The 26,092-nt window shown below is 43.8% G+C and overlaps 1 protein-coding gene across 1 annotated transcript in view; it reads right to left on the bottom strand.

Annotated features, from left to right (window-relative positions):
• The window catches only part of SLC9A8 (solute carrier family 9 member A8), a 431,266-nt gene that overhangs the window by 76,068 nt on the left and 329,106 nt on the right, over positions 1-26,092 (bottom strand). Inside the window, exon 11 of the mRNA XM_086932630.1 lies at positions 2,801-2,917. Coding sequence (XP_086788756.1) covers positions 2,801-2,917 — 117 coding nt within the window. The remainder of the gene's footprint in view (positions 1-2,800; positions 2,918-26,092) is intronic.

The raw sequence follows: 26,092 nt of genomic DNA, 5'->3' as shown, positions 1-26,092 counted from the left end.
TCTTTAAACAGGACATTTACCTATCATCCCACTTCTGCCCAGGTGAAGTTTCTTACGGACCCTAACACCCCCATTAGACTTTAATTTAGAAATGTCACTGACTTGCCATACACCATACTAATTAAATCCATATATCTAAAATATGTTTTCAGCAAAGTACACGTTGTTCAACAGTTCTGTACTTGCACTTGCGACAACAGACAAATTCTACTATTCAGTGTTCAGGAATTTGAACTAAGACCATTTAGATAGGTAATAGCAATGCATGGGCTAAAAGAAGATAAGCTTCACATGCCTCCACCCTATTCCGGTTTCCTTCATTGGGATTACATTCCAAGAAGACACCAGAGCTTTGTACAACAAGAACAAATAAAGCTCAAATACAATGGTGCGGTCTTCTTTAGATAAGTGCTAAAATTGCATCCAACAAAGGCTAGAAGTGTGATAAAAACTTGGTGACTGACTGGAGGGTCTACCTGAGAATTCACAAGCAGTTCCTGTGACTGGCTAAATCCGAGCCATGATCAAGAAACAACCATTACATCTATGGTAGACTTGCAAACAAATACATAATATACAATATAGAAATAGGTGTTTCAACTCTGTAATGAGGCTACCGCAAGAGAAGATCACTGAGACAGTGATACACCACCCCTGCTACAGGACAATTGAAAAATAATTCTGTAAAATGTCAGGGCGGGATTGAGTGGTACACATCTTCATATTAAATATTTCCTTTCTCAGTGCAATGTGCTGCTGCCCTGAAACTGATTTTCCACAACATAGCATACAATATGTTGGGAATTCACTTTACTATGTTGAGCCATTGACCCAGAAGGCAGATAGAAGGAGCTTCGAGCAAAGATAAGATAAAAATAGATGGCTTCCACAAAAGCTTCCACCTATTTCATTGCTACGTTAGTTCTTGTTCGCGAATTAGGGTAATTCAGTACTATGAGTAAAACATAAGTAGCACTGATGATGCTTGCAAACACAGGAAGTGGCAGTCCAGCCTTCGCACCGTATCAACGTAAACATGCTTGAAGGATGACCGCATGGGGCATGCTGCTCCTTTCTGTTGCCCTTCCAGACATAAAGCTGGTTTAACTGTTATGAGAACAACCTCAAAATAAGTGGAATCCACTTGGAATCCACTTTAGTTTCTTTACCGTGAACTGAAAAAGGATTTGCTCTGTCCTTCAAGTTACAAACATGATAAGTAAAATCACATACAAAAGTCATTGGACCAAACACCTACTCTCTAATCCACAATAGTTTCCACCTTGCACTCCCAGAACAGACACAGCAACTACCTGAAACAGAGATGCATGACTAACGTTAACATTACAACCCTGCTTCTTAAAAAAAGTAATTCAACAACTGCAGAGGTTAACATTAAGCAGTGCCAAGAAGCCAAGTCATTGGCAAAAGGTGTGGGGCAACATTAATCTTATTCCCCTAGATGCATCAACGTTGTCATTTGCGATTCCTTAATTGCGAAAAGTAAGGAATCGCAATTAAGGATTCGCAAATGGCAATGCATCATTAAATTCTCTATTTTATTGGAATTCGGTAAAAATCGCAATTTTTACCGAATTCCAATAAAATTGCGAGTTCCAAATAGCGAATCCGATATTCCCATTCATTCCTATGGGCTGAAATGCCCATAGGAATGAATGGGAATTGCGAATTCGCAATTTCATTTCGGAATGCATCAAAGCCTTTCAAGGGTGGAGAGGGGGGTCCAAAGGACCCCCCCCTGCACTCATGAAATGCACTTTTACATGTGACTTACATACACACATGTCCTAAGGACATGTGTGCCTGTAACGTACACGTTTAAAAAATGCATTTTCATGCGTTTTTAAACATTTTTGCAAATTACCACGAAGTTCAACTTCGTGGTAATTTGCATTTGCAATTTTGGAAATCGCAAATGTTTTGGGGATGATGCATTGCTGTTAAGGAATCGCAAATGTGCGATTCCTTAACAGCAATCGCATTTTTTTGGAACTCGCAAAAAAAGCGATTTCCAAAAAATGCTTGATGCATCCCAGTAACCAATTTAGGAAGTGCAAAAGGCCGATTTATGCGAATCGCATCGTTTGCACTTCCTAAAAAGGTTGATGCATCTGGGCAATTGTCTTTGGCTTGTGAACATTCCATCGAGAACGAAAACATCCAATCTACGGAATATGAAATGCAAATAGCTTTGACAGATTTTCTCTGTACAGTTGTCTTCTGTCAGAACGACCATGATCTCGGTGCCTTGTCCTTAAACATCACAGTCACATTCCTAGCAAATCTTAGTATGATCAAACAAAACCCTTGTGAACAAACCATGTTGTGTTTCCAGTATCTCTACACAAATAACTGCCTTCATATGCAACGCCTTCTGGAGTACTTAAAAATACAAACTCTGTTTACAGAATGGCACAATAACACAAAGGCGTAAGAAATACAGTAAATGAACACGTTGAGTTGTGAAGCATTCTCAGATGACATTGGCATCACATGAATAGCTTGTGTGATTAGTGGACAAACAATATTTCCCATTGCGGTGACACCCCGTGTATGGTACACATCCAAGCCCTTTCAGCAGCTCTAGACTCACATCTTTAAAAATGTCCACTGACAGTGGTATCACATTTGGCAAAGAGGCTAAAGAGACAATCAGCCCAGTAACTGAACTGCGAAGGGCTACCATATTTTTCCAAGGCACTTTAAATTAAATAGATTGTGAGCATGAGGTTTCTACGACCATTGCGCTCCTTCGTTCAAACTTGGCCATGATACATACCGCACATGAATGCCACTGATCGCAGCGTTTGCTGCATCAGGATCTGGGTCACAGGAGAGAGGTTGTGATGTGTGTAGTGGGACATCACAATGCCGGAAAACAGAATGGCCATGATACCTGTCGAGACAGAGAACATTAAACAAAATTCGCATCAGCTCAAAGGGGAGAGTTACAATACAACGAATAACAAATTGACAGTCAAACAGTAGTTATAGGTATTTCAAAATCGGAAACTGATGTGTTTTATTGTTCATTTTATTTAATTGTACAAGACACTGTAAATAGGCATTGTCTCTCTCTTTAAGTACATTTCATTATATTTTATGTGCGGGTGTTTACTTTTGTAAATATCCTTCAGGTCCAACTGCTGTGTCCAACGTTCTGGATTGTGCAGAACAGACAGCGCAACTGGGCAGAAGGAGAGAGAGGACGTGTACCAGGAGCTGTACTGATGGGGTTCCTACCTCACAATAAATACTCCTTTAGGAATTCCGTGTTGGGTAAAGTACTTTACAGAAACATTTCCTGTTTCCAGAACCTATTTTCTTCTGGGCATGTATTTGGTTTTCCTGCTAGCACCAGCAAAGTACTTTTTTTTTAGATCTCTCTCCAGTCTGACATACTTTACATTTCAATATTTATTGTTACTCATTATTAAAAATATACATACAGGAGGCTTTGGGTTGGGGTGAAAACACTCTCTCACCTTATGTTACTGTTTTTTGGTGTATCATTCCGCCCCCTATGCATTGCAACACCTGATGGACTACTTTACTACTGTTGAGGCAACGCTCACAGTGAGCACGCCCAGGTGCTCCTCCCCCCAACTGACGGGCGCTCTCAGGAGAGCACTCCATGCTGCTATTGTTCCCTGCCAGCTGCTCCTCAATACACATAGCTATAGCAAAGAAACAGGACAGCTATTTTCAACAATAGATTGCTCGGCATTACATTGCAGTATGGACAGTCTGTATGAGTTGAGCAAATGTTCCTTTTATCTAAAAGATACTGTGCTGAGTGGCTCAATACACGTTTCATTTAGCCCTCAAAAAATGTATATTTTATATATTGCAATTTTAAGTGCTGGGGTAATCTATTTAATTCTCTTTCGGTCGCGCTTTATCTGTTAGATGCAGACTGACAAAAGCACTATAAAAAAACTAGAACAGGCAACTGTGTGTGGTCAATGAAATTAGAAGAACATGTTACTTATGTTTGGTAATGCTCTTTCTGGTGGACACGATCTAATTGCAGATTTCTTGGCTTAAGAATATTACCAGGCACCAAGCTGGATTCTTGGAATTTTCTCAGATTTGCTCCAGCTCATCGTTGGGTGGCAAAATGCGGATCCGTTCTGCCTCGGAGGAGTTAGTGCAAAGAAGCATATTAGCTGCACCCTAACGCGTGGAAGTCAGTTTCTTAAAATTTCCTGTCCCCAAATATGGAGCACTATGAAAATAATTGCTGGTGACAGTGTGCCAAAACCGGACTTGGAACCTTATTATGATGTTCAAAAATCCTCTCTACAGAACGAGGGGGCAGCAGAGAAGTGAGGAATCTGCAGTTAGATTCAATATCCACCAGAAAGAACACTTCTGAAGGAAAATAACTTGTTCTTTAGATACTTCTCACTGTGGATTCCTCACCTTAAGAATGGATACCATAGCAGTACCTCCACAAGTTTGGAGGGTCTGTGGGGTGGACTTCAACCAGAAAGACTTGCATAACGGAGCAGGTCAAATGACGCTTCTGTCAGAAGTGGCTGTCAAGGCAGCAGTGTTTTGTGAATGTGTGCACCAACATCAACACAGCAGTCTTGCAGGTGTCCAGCAACCGTACCCTGCTTGCCAATGCCATGGTAGCAGGTTCGGACCTTCTGAAATCAGCCCTCCATCCTCTAGGAAGTCAATTCTTGGCCAAAACAGCAATTTCTGTCGCCCACATGTTGTCATCCACATGATGGTCCCTTGAGTGGTCAATAAACAGGCAAAATGTCATTCTAGAGTCTAGCCAATGCAGCCTCTACTGCCCCTTTGAAGGACGTGGTGGAGGGAAAAACTTTGGCAGGGTGTTAGAGAGGCAAATGTGGATAGGCATAACAACTTTGGAAAAGAGAGCTGCTAGGGTCCTCAGCACTAACCTTTCTGGAAAGGAGGTGGCGAAGAGCTGTTGCACCAAGAGCACCTGCAGTTCAACCATGCGATGCGCAGAGGAGATGGGAATTAGGAAGATTATTCTGAACATCAGTAGACGCAGTGGGCAGCTGCCCATGGTCTTAAAAGGAGTGGATATAAGAAAAGTCAAAACTAAGTTCAAGTCCCATAGAGGAATGAGGAATAGCTTCGGGGAAAACAAGAATCAGACCTTTGATAAAACACACTGTGATTTAACAGAGGGGGATTATCAGGCAAATGAAGAAATACATTAAGGATAGATACAAAATTAACAATGCACATTGCAAGGACATATTGCACCAATGATAAAAGAAGCAACCTTTCTGAAAGTTTGGCTTGCAGGGGTAGGTGGCATGGGCACCACACCAGGCAGTACATTTCACCCAGCGTACATGGACTTTTTCGAAGGGAGTCAGGCTGTAAAGAAAATATCAACTACTGTGGACAGGACTGTGAATGCATTTAACCGTCAATGCTCAAACATCATGCATGGAGGTGTAGGTTGCAGACAGTGGGTCTTCCCAAAGTGGGAGATAAATCAGAGGGCACGTGGTCATGCACAGGTTCTCTGGGTACCATACTCTCCTGGCCCAATATGAGGCTATTAGGACAAGGGCCCAGTCTGTCTCAACGTTCAGCAGAATTCAAAGCAGGAAAAGGCAGTGGTGGAACACATAAAGGAGACGTGCTATCACAAACAAAATGAGTCTCCATGGTGACTTTCCAGCAGGAAATTCAAGTGCTTGGTACAGTTGACTTTGCACAATAATGCCTGTGGTGAGTAACTGTTACCAGGGAATAACTCACTGGTCCAAGACAAGGACAGCCATTATTATGTCAAGAACAACCACAAAATATCACGGTTGGGTAACACTATGACAGGAGGATTAAGAATTAGGTGATGTATATCCACAATGTACCAAGGATGAACACCATCATGCCAGGGCCACAGATTTACCATTAATGGCCACTATTATGTTAGATTTGGTTTGCAGCATATGCCACAGCTATAATTATGACAGGGCTCAGTTTGGGCCTCTGTTTCAGTTGCCCCTGCATTCCTATTCGGCCAATAATATTCCTTACTGGCCATCAGAATTTTTTTTTTTTTAATTTTAGAGAGAGTGACCCCCCATAAACTTAATGTACATAATCTGGTTAGATCCAGATACAGTTCTGAGACAATCTCTGCTCAACTCAAGGCAGTTGTGGCACAAGAAGCAAACAACCCTAGAGAAATCTGTGTTAGGTTAGTATTAATAATTGTAAAGTCAAGAAAAGAAAATCATATCCCCAAATCAATTTAGGAAAACACAGAAAACTTTAATGAACAAAAAGACACATATATAATTAAAATTGAATAAGGTGAACCAGCCATGGGAACTTTTAGAGTTTTAAGCCAAAAACAAACATTCTCTGAAATGACAGCCAAAATCTTCAAGAGAAGCAAGATCACAAGCCGTAGCAGGTTCCAACAAAATTGGATAAGTCATTATTGAGCGCCTGGTACAGCTGTTGCCTTAGGCACCAAAAGCTTCAAGTAAAACAAAGTTGAAATGCGTGGCCACCAAGGGTGGTTCAAGGGTTAGACATACTGGCCGCAAGGCCACGTTTCAAGGTGTTACCGTCACCTTAAGCCATTTTTTTGGAAGTCAAAATAATTGAGTTAGGCAAGGCTAGAAGCTGTAGCCAGGCATGGCTCCAATGAGGCAATGGTACCTTACCTGCATGGTTCTGCTGAACCTGGTTTGACAGCAGCTAGAAGTTCAGTACCATTTTTGTTTTCTGCTGTATAGGATACAACCTTCCTGGGCAACCCTAAGCACTTTGTCCCAGCCCTCCACTGGTGGAAAAAATGACTTAGGGCTTGATTACAACTTCAGCAGTAAGGGAACCGCGGTCGCTTTTCGGCACTCTGACCACCCCCGTTCTTGGCGGTCAGACCACCAGATTATGAAGTAAGCAGGAACAATTACTCCAAACCGCCGATATCCGAGCTCCTGCAGTGGTGGCGGGAGAGGCAGAGGTGGCCCATGGAGGCGCTGCAGGCATTTTCCCCGTCCTCCAAGTTATGACCTGCTTTTCCACCCACCTTTTCCTGGTGGACACACCAGCATGCCAGAGTCAGCGGAAAAACAGGTTATGAGGGAAAAAAACTGCCTCCAGGGCAAATGTAACTGGTGCTCATATTTTGACCTCCAATACCTTGAGATTGGGTGCGCGCACTGTTTCTCTTGCATGACTTAATACAAGGAAGCAGTGCACCCGAATGGCTTGAGGCAGGGTCGCATGGCCAGAAATGGCTTCAGGCTCATTACCAGAGCCGAAGCGTACTGACGCCATGACTCCGCCGCCCACAAACCATCAGCCACGCGATAAAGTCATAATACGATGGGCGGGATGCAGTTACCTTGGTGGCGATTTCTGAACCACCACTAGAGCGAGCTGGCACTAAAACGGCCAAAGTCTTAATCGGCCCCTTAGTCTCACTTTTCTCCAACTGTTGGGAGAGTTCCTTCTGGTCGGTCCTCTATCCCCTGGCTCCTCAGGTCAGGCTTATACATACGTCTCTCTACAGCCAGGTCTCCTAAAAGGTCCAGCAGTCTATGGTTAGTAGGCTCCTTTAAGAATCCAGAGCCTGTCTTTATTTTGTTTCCCTGATGCAGACAAACAGGTGGCCAAGCACTTGAGCCCCGGAGAGCAGTTCCAGTTCCTGTGTAATAGCAGGAGTCAAGAGTCCTTAGAGTAAATTGTCTCTTTCCAACAGGAGTCTTCTTCCAGCAGGGACTACTCCACCAGGTGGAGTCTTACCATGTCAAGGAATATATTGATGAGATGGTGTGTAAGGTGCTAGGTTGAACATATGTACTAGCTAGTTATAGTAGAATTTCTCCCATCAAGTTCAAAATATTAATTTTCAGTACCCTCCGCATTGCATTTGCCTTACTGTAAAAATTCCCAGAAGTTCATATGGCAGGAACCGTTGTGACAATGCAGTGCTTTCTATCAATTTAAGGAAGACATTTCTTGATTTGAAATACAAATGACATTGTGGCATATCAGGTACGAGGAAGAAGATCAATGAATATTTTTGGGAGACTGGGGATGGATGCCAAGATTGAGAGATGGGTGAGTGGATGTCAAGTGTGTGGCAATAGTGATAAAAAACAGCTTGGGTGTGTCGTGGCCTGTTATGTTTGTTGAAAGGGGTTGAAAGGCCATGGAAGAAAGTGGCAATTGACGTTATAGGTCCATATGCCTTTTTATATCGGGAAATGTCGGATTTGGTTCTCCTAGATTATACAGTCCTGGCCCCTTGATATGCATCTGTAAAAAAAATTGTTCTCCAGAGATTTTCATTTGTGTTTTTGTATCATTGGTGAAGTAATTTAGCTTGGGTAGACATTGCTAATCTGGGCCAAATTTTCCTGGACGGCATTTAAAAAAAACGGTGGATATGTTGCAGTGATGATGTAATATTTCAGGAACCCTGAAATTTATATACTTCATTTCGGTGTCAAAACATAGGTTTTGGAGGTCAAGTAGTCTTATAGAGACAGAAAGTAACACCTCAGAGCAACGCTTGCACCATTTTCTAAAATGACAGCTATAATAGAGGCAGAAGAGACATATCTAGAAATAAGACAAATAATAATGTTTTTTGAAATTTTTATGTATACACCAACCAATGTTTATGATCTGCATATGGAAAAAAAATTCATCACTCCAGTTTCAGACACATTTTCACAGTTCACTTTATTTGTATCGGCAATCACTCGTTGTACATTTGCTGAATGTTGATCATTGGAGAAGAGCATATCGACAGGACAATCTTTTTGTAGCACTGGTTTTGAAAGTACATGTACGTGTAAGTTCTGTCCGTAAAAGCTTTAGAAATGTTATAGGTTTTAGCACCCCATCAATATATTCCCAACCAAGTTCACAAATTTCGATACATATGCATGATCCAAACATTTACACATCTTCTGATCAAGTATAACGCTCATTTAATGTGTCCGTGCACAGATTATGACGTCAGTGGGAGGTCCCTTAGCTGGGTTGATCTCCCTGTACCGAAGATCGTCAAATATGTGACAGTCAGAACTCGTTTTCCAGTCACGCACAAGGTATTTTTCTACATCTTTAAAGTCACATTCTTCTTCTGTCTCAGCAAATCCTTTTAGAAAATTAACAGGTTCAGCGGTTACGCTCAAAGCTTTGTTCCGATTTTGCTCATATGCCATCACCCGTAAGAGTATGTGCCTTGCTAAGAACACTGAGCATCTCTAGGTCAAATTTCTTGTACAGAATATGAAGTGGGATAAAGTGTCTTTTCTCGCTTGTTCCATAATCTATTCATAACTTTGACAATCCTTGACTTATGAACATTGCAACAAATCTAAGTAGCACAATAATAACATCTGTGTCATTTGACAGTAAAATGACTCTGCTGGAACCATTTCGAAGAGTCCACTCAACATGAGGCACAACACGAAGGTTAGCTTCCTCCACTTTACTGTTAAATTCTTGAACATCATGGCCTGTATTGTTTTCAAAAGTATTTGTGTTGTTAATATCGTGTTTAATAAGATAGTTGCGAAAAATGTTGCTTTTTAATTATCTTTATATAACTTCACATATTATACATAGTTTGTATGATTGCTGTTAATGTTTTTAAAATGTAGTTTGTAATTTTATGTTATTTAAAATTTTAATGTAAATGTTAATAGTAACTTATAGTGTCATAGCAGGTTGTGAAGTTTGCAGGGGTACAGGGTGGGAAGTTAAGTATAATGAATAAATATTTTTAATCAATGATAATTATTTAATGGATAAGTATGTAAATAGTGTACATTCTTTTCTTATATTTTATGTGCAGGTTGTTGGGTTTGGGAAGTTAATTACGCAATTGATTAATAATTATTTGATTTATTGTTAATTGTTTAATTGAAACATTTTGTAAATTGTGTAGTTATAAATATGTATATTTTTTAGTCGTTAATTTCAGTTTTATGCTTTGCTCTATAAACCGTTTACAGTACAAAAAAAATGGGTGCTTTTTGCATGCTCTATAAACAAAATTTGATTTGAATGCGAATGCAAACTAGCACATTCCGGAAACACAGCCAATCAATTCATCCATTTATCTTGTAAGGTATGATAGAGATAAGGCATAACATTTCTGAGATCATATTAATAGATAGAATAAATACACATTTTATTTGAAGCCTGATGAGCTACAGGCACACGTCTCTTGCATACTATAACATCTACAAAACTTTAAATGCACTAGTGTAATTATATTTTTTAAGTTAGATTTTAGGTGTGGGTTGTTGGGTTTGTAGGGGTATAGGGTGGGATATTATTTATTTGATTTGATTTGATTTAGGATTCCTACAGCGCGTAGCTACCCTCGGGCGTTCCAGCGCTAACGTAAAAGCTTGACAGTACTCCTGGGGATGGATTATTGGGGGAACAACCAGGTTTTCAGCAGTCTGAGGAATGAGAGGAGATTGTTTTCTTTGTGGATGTTGAGGGGGAGGCTGTTCCAAAGCTTGGGAGCGTTATAAGAAAAGCGGCGGTCGCCAGTGCGAGCTTTCCTTATTCTGGGTACGCTCGTCAGAAACAGGGTGTCCGACCTGAGCTGTCGGGTTGATTTGTGTGGCTTGATGAGGGGTCTCAGTATTGGTGGACCGTTGCCTTGTAAGATTTTATGGGAGATGCACAGGGCTTTGAAGGAGATGCGTTCTTGGATGGGAAGCCAGTGAAGCGCCTTGAGGGAGGGTCTGGCTGAGCATCTAGATTTCGTTCCTGTCAGTAGTCTTGCTGCGGCGTTCTGGGCGTGCTGAAGTTTTTTTATGACAGCTACAGGTGCGCCTAGGTATAGGGCGTTTCCCGTAGTCTAACCTTGATAAGATAAGGCCCTGAATCAGAATTTTCCTAGACTGGGGGGGAATAAGCGGAAGGATCTTACGGGCTGCCCGCATGAGCCCAAAGCAGGTGCCGGCTGTCTTTCTTGCTTGGGCTCTGAAGCTGAGATCCTGGTCTAGCCAAAAGCCCAGGCTTTTGATTTCTTGTTTTGGTATGGGGTAGTGCCCATGCTAGCTGGCCAGGCAAGAGTTTGGGGGAGTTTGTTTGGGTCGCCTAGAAGCATGATTTCGGATTTCTCTCCGTTGAGTTTGAGCCTGGAGTCGCCCATCCATATAGATATGTTGTGCAGGCAGGAGACTGGGTTCTCCATTGATTGATCGGCCTGGTTGATGGAGACGACTAGTTGTGTGTCGTCGGAGTACATGACCACCTTTATGCCGAATGGGGAGGCGATGTCGTCCAAAGGGGCCATGTAAACATTAAAAAGTGTGGGGCTCAGGGAGGAGCCCTGAGGGACTCCACAGTTCGGGGGAGAGATTTAGAGTGACCGTGGCTGTCGGCCACTTGGAAGGTCCTGTGTTCCAAGAATGATTTTAGCCATGCCAGAGCGGTCTCTGAAATGCCCGTTTTTCGGAGGCGGTGAAGAAGGATGGTGTGGTCCACCGTGTTGAAGGTGGCGCTCAGGTCCAGGAGGATCACTGCCACTGAACCTCCTGCATCCAGAATGGACCTTGTCTCCTCTGTTACGGCCAGAAGGGCGGTGTTAGTCCCCTGTCCAGGTTGGGGCGTCTGGGTCGATGGGCCCAGCTGGGAGGTCGGTTGGGGGATAGGTGTTGGGGAAAGTCGTTATGATTTTTTAGGATTTTGGCTGAGAAGAACTCAGCGAGTTAGGTACACCTCGCTGAGTTATTACGCAACAATTAGTTAACAATGAATTGATAATTTATTATTAATTATTTAGGTGATAATTATGTAAGTATTAGCAAACTAAGAAATAGAAAATATCAATGATAATATTTTTAATAATAGTGTTACACTATATATGCGAACATAAACATACACATATACATATATGTTTGTTTATATAAGTATAGATTTATATGAAGTTTGAAATATGATTATGAATATGTAACTTATATAATAATGTTATAAGTTAAAATATTACAATAGAAGTGTAAAACTATATTTTTTTATATTATTGTACTTAATTTGATAAATACAGGGAGATAATATTTTTAACATCTATATTTAGATGCTCAATATTGCTGTAGGTCAATATTTGTGGTTTAGATATGTCATAGATCCAAAGGAGTCATATGAAGTTGAAGTGAAGTCATTTTTCTGCTGGAAGTAAACTTTATATGTGACTTCTCGTTGTACAGGTTGACCCCCAATGCAATGACTGTTAAGTCACAGTTTGAAATGTTGAGGGGCTGGAAACCCATGATTTACTTACTTGTACTTTGGTGGTTGATCCACCAGGAAGAGAGGAGCATGACATTTTTGTCATGGATGAAGAGATAAAAGAAAATGTGAATTAGTACCAGGTTCGGGTGAAGAGGTAGTGTGCGAGAGACGTGGGTGAAGTTGTTAGGAGTCTGCTCGGTCAAGAGTGTGGACCATTGGGTGAGGAGTGAGAAGCCTGGGTTCTGTGGAAAAGGGTGTGCTAGGTGGTCAGTCTCTCAAGAATAGGTGAACCAATGAAGTTGGTGGTGAGTGTCCAGCATGATCGGATATGGAATTTGTTGGGGGGTTTCTTGTGCTGTGATTGGGTAACCAATTGCCGGTCAGACAGAAGGTGGTGGTGTGTTCGTGGAAAACCTGTTCCTATGGGTTGCAGACAAGGAGTTATGGTTGGATGATGACGGGTTCTGAGGAGAAGGGTGGGTGCATGTGAATCTACAGCCCTACAAGCCACAAACAGATGCTTACAAGGTATGTCACAGATTCCATTTGGGGTATGGGTGCTGTAGATACACCTGCAAAGACGGTAAATCAGTTCTCCCATAAGCAGTGGCTAACAGGAGAATGTTGCAGAAGAACTGCAAAAGTGTCCACAAGAGAGCCTGGCCAACCATTGCTTTTTGGTGTGCCAAGACATCCACACAGTAGTGCTTGGTGAATTTGGGTGACATGGACCACGTTGCTGCTTTACGTACATCAGTTATGGGGATGTTGCCATGGAAGGCCAAAGAAGCTTCCTTTTTGCAGGTAGAATGGCGCCTGGGTGAAGCAGGCAATTGCTGTTTGACTATAGCTTAGCATGTTTGACAGCACTTAACAAGCCATCTCACTATGCCCAACTTAGAGCAAGCACAGAATTTGTGTGGATTAGTGAAGGCGACAAAGAGATGTTTAATTTTGTGAAATGGCTTTGCTCTGTCAATGTGTAATACATGAGGGCCCTATTGACATCTAGTGTATGGATGCCCTCGAGGCTACAGAGTCTGGCTGTGGAAGAACACTTGAAGCTCAATGTCTGATTAAGGTGAATGGAGATACCACTTTGGGCAGGAGCTTCTGGTTAGTCTGAAGGACGACTCGGTCGTTGTGTACTTGGAAAAGGGTTCTTCTAAGTTAAGAGCTTAAAGATGTGCACGCCTTAAAGATGTAATGGCAAAGAGGAAGGCAACATTCCATAAGAGAAACTGGAGGGGCAGGTGTGGAGGGGCTCAAACGGAGGGCCGATGAGCTGAGTGAGGACTATGTTGAGGCTCCACACAGGGGCCAGTAGGATCTTGTGTGGAATAACTTGTTTGAGTCTGTCCATGAAGCTTTGATGACGGGCACTCTGAATACAGAAGAGTGTTCCCTGTTTCTTAAGAGGAGACTAATAGAAGGGTAGACAAGGTCTGCCGTTTGAAGATGAAGTAAGTAACAGACTATGTCTTGGGCTGTTGCTGTCATTGGTTCAATGTGATTGGGAAGGTATTGGTGGGCTAACCTTTTCTACTTGGCCTTCTTGGTGGGCCTACGGGCCTCTTTTAGGATGGACAATCATTCTGGAAGCAGTTTGAGACAACCAAACTCTAGGACTTCTGGAGCCAAATTGCTAAATTGAGCAACCTGGGGTTAGGATGTCTGATTGAACCTAGTTTCAGCAATAAAAGGTCTGGCCAGTTTCACATGATTAACTACATGTAGGTCAAAAAGGGTGGTGAACCAGGGTTGTCTGGTCTAGCTGGGAGTCACACAGTTGAGAGTCAGGGAGGTTTGCAAAAGCTTCCGAACCAGGTACAGAAGGAGTGGGAGAGGCAGAAAAGTGTAGACCAATATTCCTGCCTAGTTCATCTATAGTGGTTTGTCCCTGGACTTTGGTTGTGGGTACCTGGAGGCGAAGCTTTGCTATTTGGTGTTTTCAACAGTTGTGGAAAGGTCTATGTCAGGGAACCCCCAAAAACGGAAGAACTGCAGAAGGACTTGGGGATGGAGTTCACACTCATGAACTTGTTGCCGCATCCTGCTGAGCAGGCCCGCAAAGTTGTTGCCCACTCCCAGAAGGTACTCAGCTAGTAGGTGTATGTTGTGGTGGAGGGCCCAATGCCAATTGCTCTGTGCTGACCGAGACAGCTGCAGAGAATGCGTGCCCCCTTGGTTCTGGATGTAAAACATGGCCGTCATGTTGTCTGTCCAGATGAGGACTACTTTGAGTTGGACCTGGCAGAGAAAGTTCTTGAGTGCTAGCAACTCTAAGCAGTTCATGTGGAAGCCGTGTTGATGAGGATGCCACATGCCCTGAACAGTCATGTCTTGCAGATTAGCCCCCAGCAGGTGAGGGATGCATCTATTGTGATGGTCACTTGCGGAACTGGGTCTAGAAAGCACAGGCCCTGCAACCAATTGTTGCTGTTCCACCACTGCAAAGAGTGACAGCTGTTGACTAACACCAACACTAGATGCTCACACTGAGACTCTGCTTGTGACCATCATGCTGCCAGCACGCTTGTAGTGGATGCATGTGTAACCTAGCATGGGGAACAATGGTGATACAGGAGTCATCATGCTAAGGAAAAGCATGGCAGTTGTGACCATTGCATGGTAATCTGACTACAAAAGAGTCAGCAACTGCTGGAATTCTTAGACCTTTGCCTAGCTGCATAAGCTTCCCTGATGATCGTGTTGTGAACGGCTCTCAAGAATGGCGGGATCTAAAGGGGTTAAAGATGGGACATGATAGTGCTAATGGTGAACTCTAGATTGTGTAATAGATTTATGGTGGCTTGAGTGTGTGGGAAGCACTGTTGTCTGTCTGAGCTCTTGATCAGCCAGCCCTCCAAGTAAGGGAGCACATGTATGCTGCTCAGTTTGAGATGAGCGGTGCCACAGCAAGGCACTTTGTAAACACCCTGAGCTGTAGTAATCTCAAAGGGAATGGAAGTAAAATTATAACTGTCTAGGGAACAATGCTTTTAAGTAAATGTATTTATGGATGCAATCTAAAACATTGTATGCTGGTGTTACCCATCGTTCTGGTAATTAATATAAGATTTGAAAAGGGCTTCCAGGATGCCATCAGGACCAGGAACTCCCTTTAGATTGCGCTTTCCTAGTGTCAGCTTTGTACACTTGGTACTGATTTACTTAGCCCTTCATTGTAATCGGCTAGAGTTACTGAAAATAGCTAATATGAGAGTGTTTATGTTACCAACTTAATTTGAGTAATAAAAACAAGTGACAAAGTTCTGCCATTCTAGAATGTCACTCCATTGTTCACGGCAGGATCATCTTTACCTCTACGTGATTGATGAAGTGCCAAAACCTGCTTTGATCCTCAGGCCTGAAGCGCCCACGGCCTATCAAACTGCGTTCTCTTTGCATCCAACAACATCATTTTATAATTGTTTTTTTTTAACGTGACAGCTCAGTTAAAATCTCTATCTTGTTGTGTTTTGATAACACAATCTCTTCAATGCTCTTAAATACTGTTTCTGTTGCTTTAGGGTGCTTTAGATGATCTTTGGATTTGATAAGGCGATGAGTAAAGACTTAAAATGTATCTTCTTGTTTTTTTGCAAACTTCACATTTAAAACAGTGGGTCACTAAAGGCCACAGTATCTGGGGACATAAAGAATCCTGAGAATTGTCTAAGATGTCTTGTGTGTCTAAAATATTCGCAGAGGCTTGCTTCTCTTTTAATATTTTTTGGGTAAATGCTACTCCATGTTAACCTTTTACCTGAAGCAGGTCCTCCAGAACACCAATGGGAACAAAGTTATTGACTCCTTCAATGCAAAAGTCAACTATTGGGAAATTATAATTGTAAATTTCTCTCCTTTGAATTATTTTAAAGGTTTACTGACTGAAATTAATCGAGGCAAGACAAGTGTGTAGTTAGTCCAATACAACCCATCTTCCTGGAGAACAATATGTGAAAGCACAGGATAAAAAACATGTTTTGCAACCGAAAAGCTGAAAAGTAGAATCATTCAAACAAATTAAACTGAAGTGGTTATGTGAATTAAATATAATTTGTATACTGTCTTCCTTAACACCCATCCCCCCATATAGCTTTAAATGGAGTGATACTGGAGAGGGATGCATGGTTATTCTCAAGCAAGTTCTGGTTAAAGTCACTAGTGATGACCACCTTGAAACTTGGGTGAGAATATATTATTTTCAATCTCTTAGCAAAACGTTTAAAGAACATTTTTAACCAGTATTAGCCAAATGTAAATAAACATTCAGTAAAATAATATTTTTTTCTTTGATGGGGGCATTTATCCCACATAATAGCTTGAAACTTTGAGTACACCTGCCTACGAAAAATAAACTGGTTTTAAAGCTTGAGTAGCTACTTCCAGGTGGACCTTGTTTAGGGACTTTAATTAAAGGCACAACTATTTCCTGATAGCCTCTAATGTGAAGATTGGGTCGTCCACGTTTCTTGTGATCATAATATGTCCCGTTTTGAAAAGCAGAAGACCTTTCAGTCTTGTAACAGTTTTTTAAGACCTGCTGGGTTCCATGACAATAGGGAGCACATCGGTTGGGGACATCGAGAGGGTAGGTGAGTCCACTTGTCAGGTATATGCTTTTGGATGTTCCCTTAGTATTGCTGCAGGAATCCAGGTTCAGTCATCATCCAACTTGATGGCTTAATGAATGTTAAACAGCGGTGCCTGTGGTTGACTTTTCCTACTATAATACGTATCTGTTGACTAGTTCCCATTTGCGGACCAGAGCATCCTTACGAGCACATCAATGAGCAAAGCGGGCCGAGCATTAGGCACACATTGAGGAGCTCAGTCACAAAGACAGTAGAATACTTTCAGCCTTTTTTTGCATTTTTATCTCATAGTAGTTCATGAGTTTTAATGAACAGCGAAAATAGACAAGAACCCCGGGTAATAAGAATATATTTTTTAAACTGATTATAGACCTGTACAGATCTGTAATTGAGGGAGCAATTGGACTGTTGAAAGGAACATACTTTTCATTTCCAAAACAGATTGTTGTTGGTGCTACACCAGCTTGTGTGAATATCAATGGATTATGTACATGCAACTCTGCACTAGTAACCATACATGGCTTACAATGGTAATTAAAAATGTAAACAGACAAAAAATTGTAAGAACATGTACAATCCCTTTATAAAACGGCCACTCAGCATAGGCAAAGTGTGGGAATCTAAAGGCACACCATATGAGACGCAAATGAAGTACATTCGGTTGCATTTAAATCTGTCAGAAGCTACAACTAACACTGGGCTTTTATACTTACCCGAGGCTACTGCATTAGTACATTGTGAACCAAGATTCTGAGATTTACTTTACAATACCTTTCTTGCCAGGTAGACCTGGAACGTCTCTAGCTGTTCTGCAAGATCCACAGGGATGAAGGGGTACGTTAGGCGCCCCTTGTGTTCTGTCAGGGTACAACGCAGTGCTCAAAAGAAGTGCCCTCACATCTCAAGGATGCATAGGGCATTTCCAGAGCCCCCAACTTGAAAAACTAGGATCCACGCTTTTCGTCTTGAAGAGCCTGTGTGCCCAGTAAAAGTGAGAAAGAACAAATCTGGTTGTAGGTGGACCAAGGGAGGAAATAGTCAGAGTGCAAACTGCAGTACAAGAAGGGTGATACTTGCTCCAATCGCTTCTTTGAAGCCTCAAATCATCCCTCTTAAGCCTGATGTCCTGACAGTTGTTTCAGGAGTAGCTAGGCGACTCTGGAGACATTTCGTCCGCATACATCAGCCAGCGGGAGCTTTCCTCCAGCCTAGTTGTAAGGTATGCCAACAGTGAGACTATAGCAGAAGAATGAAGTTTAAGTTAAAGTGGGCCGACAGTGACCGTATATAAACTAATTAGTCTGATAAAAAAACGCTTTGTTTTAATGGAACACAGCTATGTGAATGTCTTCCTACTCTTAAAGGATTATGGTAATTACCTGCTTATTAACCTACTTTGTAAGTAAGCATCAAGTAAAATGGAGAGCAGGTACACCTTCATTCAATAATAGGCGATACCAATGAACATCTGCTATTTGCGGAAAGGGTTAGTCCGGGTGATCTGTTACTCAACGATTATCCTGCAGGAAGTACACAACTAAAAACAGTACTTCTTCAAGGAGGTACATTTTAAAAAAAGTTAATGTTTAAAATAGCTCACTCATTTACAGCATCCTCTGAAGCCTTGTGTTAGTAATCTGACGTTCATACATTTGAAATGAGTTGGATTCTTTGAGTTTTAGATATTTTTATATTCACTTCTCATTTAAAATATATTTTCCCAGAATTCGCAACAAAGAGATAACTGCAATTATGAAGCCGGGGTTAATGTTTTTATTTCTCAACACAATGTGTTTGTGAAGAAGTTCTAAAGAAGATTTGGTTTTTCAAGCCCTGCATGAACTACTGCCGAAGTCGTCCATGGTGGATGTGCCAACAATGGTATTAATGGTATTACTCTTTAAGTAATATACATAAAAACACTGGCAAAGCCAATGGGTCTCAACTACGCAGTTCATTATCTTTGTCAAGGTTTTTTAGCTATACTGCACAAAAGCAAGATTGCTGTGCAGCATGGCTCAAAGATTAAAAAAAACCCAAAACCTTGACCCAGCCAGCACTGGCACGTCATATTGCTTTTTAGGTCTCGGCTAAGCGCGCAGAAGCGCGTTCTTGCCGAGAATCTATTGTCGGCGTGTGAGCTTCCCAGGAGACAATCCTGGCCGCGCGCATCGCCTTGGAGGCGATTTCAAACTGACACACGCACAAGTACGAGTGCTGTTGCCAGTTTCTTGCAATGCGCGCAGCTCCAATACAACACACGCATGCGCATAAACAGAAACACACACACAAGTGTACACGCACGCACATACATACAGAGACACACCCCCCCACACATACACACACGCGCGCACACACACACACAAGTGCACCGAGCCCACCCCCACCGTCACCGTCGCACACATACATACAAACACACAAGCATACACACACACACACACACACACACGAGTGCACCAAGCCCCCCCAGCCCTTTGGAACTTACTGGGCCAATGTCGCGCAACCTCCTGCTGGCGGCTCCGGGTCTCTCCGCCGCTCACAGGAGCCCCGGGCCGCGAGACGCATTGACTTCGCCTGCCTCCTCTTCGAGTCCGGACCAGGCCCCGCCCCCGTCACAGGCGACCTTGCCTAACTTCCGGTGCGGCCGCGGCGGGATTCCGGGGGCATTTTCTGCACAAACCTTGTTTTTTTACTTATATGTACCAGTGTGTGCTACAGCTTTACACCAATACGGCTATATCCAGTGTTATGTAGATTAAAAAAATACGTTTGAAATTCAGTGTCTTTTGAACTTTCTAATAAAAGCGTTACAAATGCAGTTCATTAACGTCGAAAAGGACCACAGTTAATTGAGGATTCCTTTTCATAAGCGCCCTCCTTCCATGGTAGAAAGGGTACCGTTTTGTATTTGATTATTGAACAGGGGTCATAAGCTCTGGGATAGCTACAAAAATGCCCAGGTGAGCGTAAGTAGCGGTTTACATGATAAGTGTCCTTATCTTAGCGACAACATACACATACTGTTGGTTATCCTTGCTGAGAGCAAAACGTGTTTATCTTCGGGTTTATCCAGGCTCCTTGATGGTGGTGGTCCTCCAACTCCAAACAAAAGATCTCACTTTACGGTTTTAAATAATTTGCGTACCCCTGGTGTAGGCTCTCGCAAGGATTGATGCATACACGCAATTGCTTGTCTGGTCGGCTGTGGCAATAAGATGATTATCTTATTTTTTATGTACATGTAACTTCGACTCTGGAGACCATTCCATTTACGTTGTTTTTACGTCTACGTTTGCTAGACAGAACTCGTTGTGTTTTGCCAGGCAACAGTAACTGTTTGCCGAAATACATAAAATTAAAATCGATAAATGGCAAACTACTGTGAGTTGTTCAACTATATAGGGACGAGTCAAGGCTTTTTTTATTTTAAGAAATTCCTCTACTTTCAGAAGGCTTGAAGTTATACCTGGTACAATGAATGGTATTGTCGTTTGGCAAACTGTAGTGCATTCCTGAGAGAAACATACTCGCATCTTAACTGACCATTGCATGCTAGAGAATACAATTAATCAAATTATGTGGTGTAAAGTGCAAAAGGATTTAATCTTCAAATAAAACAAACCTTTTCATCAGAATATTTTGACAAATGTGGATTTCTTGGCACAGGAATGTTCCTAGTTTATGCAAGTTTTTATAGCTAGAGATTTGTTCACTAGCGGTGAAACTTTCTAAATATTTTCTCTAAATGGGTGTCATTTTTGCAGGTCTTTAGTACCGGAAGACCGGAGTCCTGTTCTCAGATTGTCAATTTGCTAGAAACGGCCAACCGGGCCATATCGTCTTGTTCCTAGTTCTAACCTCTGCCGAGGTTGATGCGATCATGAAGAGCAGAGCACCGGTATTAGGTGCTATATTAATAATAAACGTTCTCTGAAAGTGCGAAGGACTATCTGGTCCACATTGTTGTGCTAGTCTGGTCTCCAAAGGAAAAGAAAATGATGGTGGCTTCAATACATCAATTAATCTCAGCCACTGGTAATTATTCTGGGCACCATGTCAGTTCTTTGTGTTTAAAAAATAAACAACTCAGTGCTAATCCAATAACAACTTGACGCAAACTGCAGTCCGTCATTGCTTATATACAGCACCATCTCTTATGTAAAGCACCACGTCTTCCCAATCTCATGCAAATGTAAAAACATGATTTTTTTTTGTCTAAGATTCGTCTAGCTTGCCTAATGCAAGATTTATTAAATAAAGCCAAGGATAAAAACCTTGAACAGCTAAGAACTGAGGATTTATGGGGTTAATGTTACTTTTTAGGAATCTAAATAAAAGCTTGCACACTTTTGCAAAGAAAAATAAGGAAGTAAAATCTGTCAGGCACCACACTTAAAATTAAGCATACCTTAGCACGCCCCCCTTTCACTTATCCAGTCGTAGAGATTTCCCCCGCACAGCTGCTAAAAACGCGTGTCCCTCACTATTTAAATTATGCATACCTTAGCACGCCTCACTTTCACTTATCCAGTCGTAGAGATGAATTAGTAATTAGTTCTTCACCGTGCTCTGCGTTATCAAGTTTCCTCTCGTTACTTCGGAGCTAAAGAGACCGAGACGAAAAAAAGATTGTTTGAGGCCTGTATTACCCCAGAATGTTTGCACTATGTGTATTTAATCTAAGAGCCCATTCCCTCTCCTACCTGTGCCCTATTTACCTTAAAAAATGTTTACACTGGCATCCGACTGGCTGGCATAACGTCCTTCTTATCCTCACTACTGCGTTAAATTCCAACATCTGGGGGTTCTTTTTAAAGCCCATTTTCTGACTCCTCACTGGATGCCGCGCTCTTTCCATAAATCCTGGCAGCTGGGTTGGGCGTTAACTTATAAGTTTGCTCTGAACTGCTGGTCCTAACCAGGAACAGTTTTTAACATCCTGCCATGCCTTATACTTCATATTAAATGCCTTAGTCATTAACAAGTAGCTTCATCCATTCCACACGGGCATTTCGGTACCCTCGTTGGTTGTGCTTGCTGTCCTAACCCCCCCCCCCCCCCCCACCCTCGTTGGTTGTGCTTGCTGTCCTGACCCCCCCACCCACCCTCATTGGTTTTGCTTGCTGTCCTGACCCCCTCCCACCCTCGTTGGTTGTGCTTGCTGCCCTGACCCCCACCACCCTCGTTGGTTGTGCTTGCAGTCCTGACCCCACCCTCGTTGGTTGTGCTTGCTGTCCTGGCCCCCCCCACCCACCGTCATTGGTTGTGCTTGCTGTCCTGACTCTCCCCCTACCCTTGTTGGTTGTGCTTGCTGTCCTGACCCCGCCACCCCCACCCCCACCCTCGCTGGTTGTGCTTGCTGTCCTGAACCCCCTCCTACACCCTCGTTGGTTGTGCTTGCTGTCCTGAACCTCCCCACCCTCGTTGATTGTGCTTGCTGTCCTGCCCCGCCCCCCTCGTTGGTTGTGCTTGCTGTCCTGCCCCTCCCCCCCCCTCATTGGTTATGCTTGCTGTCCTGCCCCTCCCCCCCCTCGTTGGTTGTGCTTGCTGTCCTGCCTCCCCCCTCCCCTCGTTGGTTGTGCTTGCTTGTGATCCGGTTTTTGTGCCTCTGCGCCCTGCTTGTGCCTCTGTTCTCTGCTTGTGATACGTTTTTTGTTCCTCTGCTCCCCGCTTGTTCCTCTGCTCCCTGCCTGTGCCTCTGCTCCCTGCTTGTGCCTCTGTGCCCTGCTTGTGCCTCTGTGCCCCGCTTGTGATCCGGTTTTTGTGCCTCTGTGCCCTGCTTGTGATCCGGTTTTTGTGTTGCTCTCCTGCCCCTGCCCCCTCGTTGGTTGCGCTTGCTGTCCTGCCCCCTCGTTGGTTGTGCTTGCTTGTGATCCGCTTTTTGTGCCTCTGTGCCCTGCTTGTGCCTTTGTGCCCTGCTTGTGATCCGGTTTTTCGTGCCTCTGTTCCCTAGGGCGTTACTGGGCAGAGAGGTGTGTGTGTGGCTCTGTGTGTGTGTGGCTCTCTGTGTGTGTGGCTCTGTGTGTGTGTGGCTCTGTGTGTGTGTGGCTCTGTGTGTGTGTGGCTCTGTGTGTGTGTGGCTCTGTGTGTGTGTGTGGCTCTGTGTGTGTGTGGCTCTGTGTGTGTGTGTGGCTCTGTGTATGTGTGTGTGTGTGTGTGTGTGTGTGTGTGTGTGTGTGTGTGTGGCTCTGTGTGTGTGTGTGGCTCTGTGTGTGTGTGTGGCTCTGTGTGTGTGTCTCTCTCTCTCTCTCTCTCTCTCTCTCTCTGTGGCTCTCTCTGTGTGTGGCTCTCTGTGTTTGTGGCTCTCTGTGTGTGTAATAATATCATGAGCAATGCCAATAACTCTAACTTTAACAATGCCGAGACCATTGCATTGTAAATGCTTGTTAATTGCGGTCACAAGGCATGCATACCCTTGTGTTGCACACCTCTCTGCCTCCCGCCAGCAGTATAATAAAGTGCTGAGATGCGGCAAGCGCTGGCTGCATCATAGCACTGTGTTTAAAAATGTTGACCAACGCTAGTGTGCAAGAAGCTGAAAACATTGACAAAGGCAAATCATTGCATAGGTAAAAATGGCTTACACCTGATTGCATATTTAATGTACTTATAAGTCCCTTGTTAAAGTGGTAAATCCAGGGACTATAAATTAAAATTTTGTAGCAGGCCTGCAGCACTGATTGTGCCATCCACTTAAGTAGCCCTTTAAAACATGTGTCAGACCTGCCATTGCAGCTTGCCAGACGTTTTTAACTGCTAATTTGACTTGGCAATATAACTCCCTAGCCAAAACTCCTTTTTTATTACATATAAATCACTCCTAATATAGTGTCTAAACAACCCTTAGGGCAGGGTGAATTGTAATTAAGAAGTTGTACATGTATTTTTACGTTTGACATGTCTTGATAGCGTAAAACTTGCATATTTGTTTTTCAGTACTGTGAGGCCTACCTCTCCCATGGGATAACATTAGATATCTTATTACATTCAATAAGTGCTAAGATTCGATTGGGAGTCAGTAGGAGGGTCAAGTTTGGTGTCTGAGGAATTGCAATTTAAGGTCAAATATATTATTACTGGCATTTATGTCACTAAAAACAAGATAACAAAACAAAAAACCTGACACCAACAAACCCACCCCTAGACCCAACCACTCTGCAAAACTCTAGAAAAGGAATAAGTAAGAGTCTATTAGCATTGCTACAAGTACAAAAGGACTGAAAAATGTGTGCAAATAGTAAGAAGCAACATTTGTATTGAAGCAAATTGAGCAATTATAGGCATCAAGATTGGAGTCTTGTAAGATTTTCAGGACAATGAGCCGCTTAGGGCATGTCAATTCCTTGTAGTCCGAGGCAAAGGAGTCCAACATTAGGCGCAATTGTTTTGCGAACACCTTGCCATTGCCCTTGGGGCCACTTTAATGTTTTTCTATGCCCAGTAGCCACTATAGCCTTTTAATCCAAAGTAAATCTGTAGGAGGTTGATTGCTTGGCAGCAAGAAGTGCGTGATCAAACTCCCTTTCCTCACCTATATGGGATATATCTCATCGGCACGATGTTCCAAAATAGTAACCTTGGGCATCTAGCTAAGTTTGACGCTGTGATCTGCATGATAAAAGTGAGAACTGAGTCACAAAATGGGAATATGTTCGGGCAGGACAACAACAAGTCTAGCAATGTACCCTCCTCCCCGCAACCAGTACAAGTCTCGTCCTGCTTTCATTTTAGCTAAGCGAACAGGTGTGTAGTGCCAATGGTATAAAATCTTTTGTAGCATTTCCCTAACCTCTATGTGATGGGTGACGTTACGCGTGTGGAGAATTTTATGTTCCATTGATCTTCGTCTAGTGTTATATGCATGTCTCTTTCCCAGGAACGGAGGAAGAGGAATTTGTTAAGATGCCCTTGGTGTTTAGCCTAGCATAAATCTTGGATGTGGCATAGGTGTCGCCAGAGCAATGGAGTAGGTAGTTCTCAGATGGGGTGAGAACTACCTTGCACCCCAAAGTACCCTACGATCAGCCCAGCTCTCCTACGCCGTGGTCCCCAGCACCAGAAAGACCAGATCTGGAGGCCGCTTCTTCTCCTTCCGCATGGCCAGTGCCTGGAATGACCTTCCACTCCACCTCAGACAGATAACATTGCTCCCCATCTTTGCAAGAAACCTCAAAACCTGGCTCCTCGGCGTGGCCAAGATGGCGGCCTGAGAGGACGCAGACCCGCGAGGCTCCCCGGCCCTGAACCCAATTTAGCCTGGCTATCCGCACGCAAATCCCCAAAAGCACCGGCAAACCAGACTGCTGACCGGCTGACCTACAGAGCCGACTTTTGGCCCGGATCAGGCGCCCGGACCCGAGCTCCGCCTGTGCGCCGCAGTGGCATAGCGGCCGAGCACTGAGGAGGCTGACGCTGCGAGGAGGCTGACGCTGCGACCTGGCTGTGTGGGCTATGCCGCGGTTGGCGGCGGAACATAGAGCGACCGGAGGGGAAGTAGGGGACCCCCTCTGTGACTTTGAGCCCCGGCGCAGAACGAGCAGCGAGAGTGAGCGAAGGTGGTACAGAGGCTGGCGAGCATCACACCGGGAGGCGCGTAACTCAAGGCCCCGGTCTGTGGGATACAGAGCGTACGTGGCGGACCATACCGGAGAACCAGGGCAGCGGCTGACCTTGTATAGCGGGCCCTACATCATTGCCCAGCCTTGGCACATTGGCTACGACCTCCGCTGCGGATTAGCCCAGAGGAGCAGGCACCGAGGGTGCTAGAGCGGGCGCAGGGCCGTGCGCGAAAATCGAGGCCCAGGCTTGGGGCCTACCACGCAATGCAGATGGTCAGACAACCACAGCCTGCTGGTCCTTCCACTGACTCTCGGGGGCTTGGACTGCCCAGCACTCGGGGCGGCCCGTTAAAGGAGACAGCGACAGCAAGGTGAGGAGGGACACGGAGTAACCGGGGGTGCCCAGTGCCTGGTCATCACACAGATTGCGTAAGCTCAGCCGGGGGAGCCCGGGGATCCGGTGGAGAGGGCCCCCTCTGCGGAATACTCTCCACTGGCAATCCACATATCACTTGGAGGGGTCCAGACAGCAACTTGACTTGTCTGATCACCTTCGGGAAGCGTTACTGGTCACCGCGAATCCAGCTGGCGAACTGAACAGAACTAGATGGCCGACACGGGGCGCAGGGGGGGGGGGCGCACAATCACTGACATGCTTGTCAACAGCACCCCCAAGGGAGA

Source organism: Lissotriton vulgaris, chromosome 7, assembly GCF_964263255.1.
Source record: "Lissotriton vulgaris chromosome 7, aLisVul1.2, whole genome shotgun sequence".
In the NCBI taxonomy this organism is placed as follows: domain Eukaryota; kingdom Metazoa; phylum Chordata; class Amphibia; order Caudata; family Salamandridae; genus Lissotriton; species Lissotriton vulgaris.
Note: the sequence above shows the minus strand (reverse complement) of the source record. Positions and strands in the feature narration are given on the sequence as shown.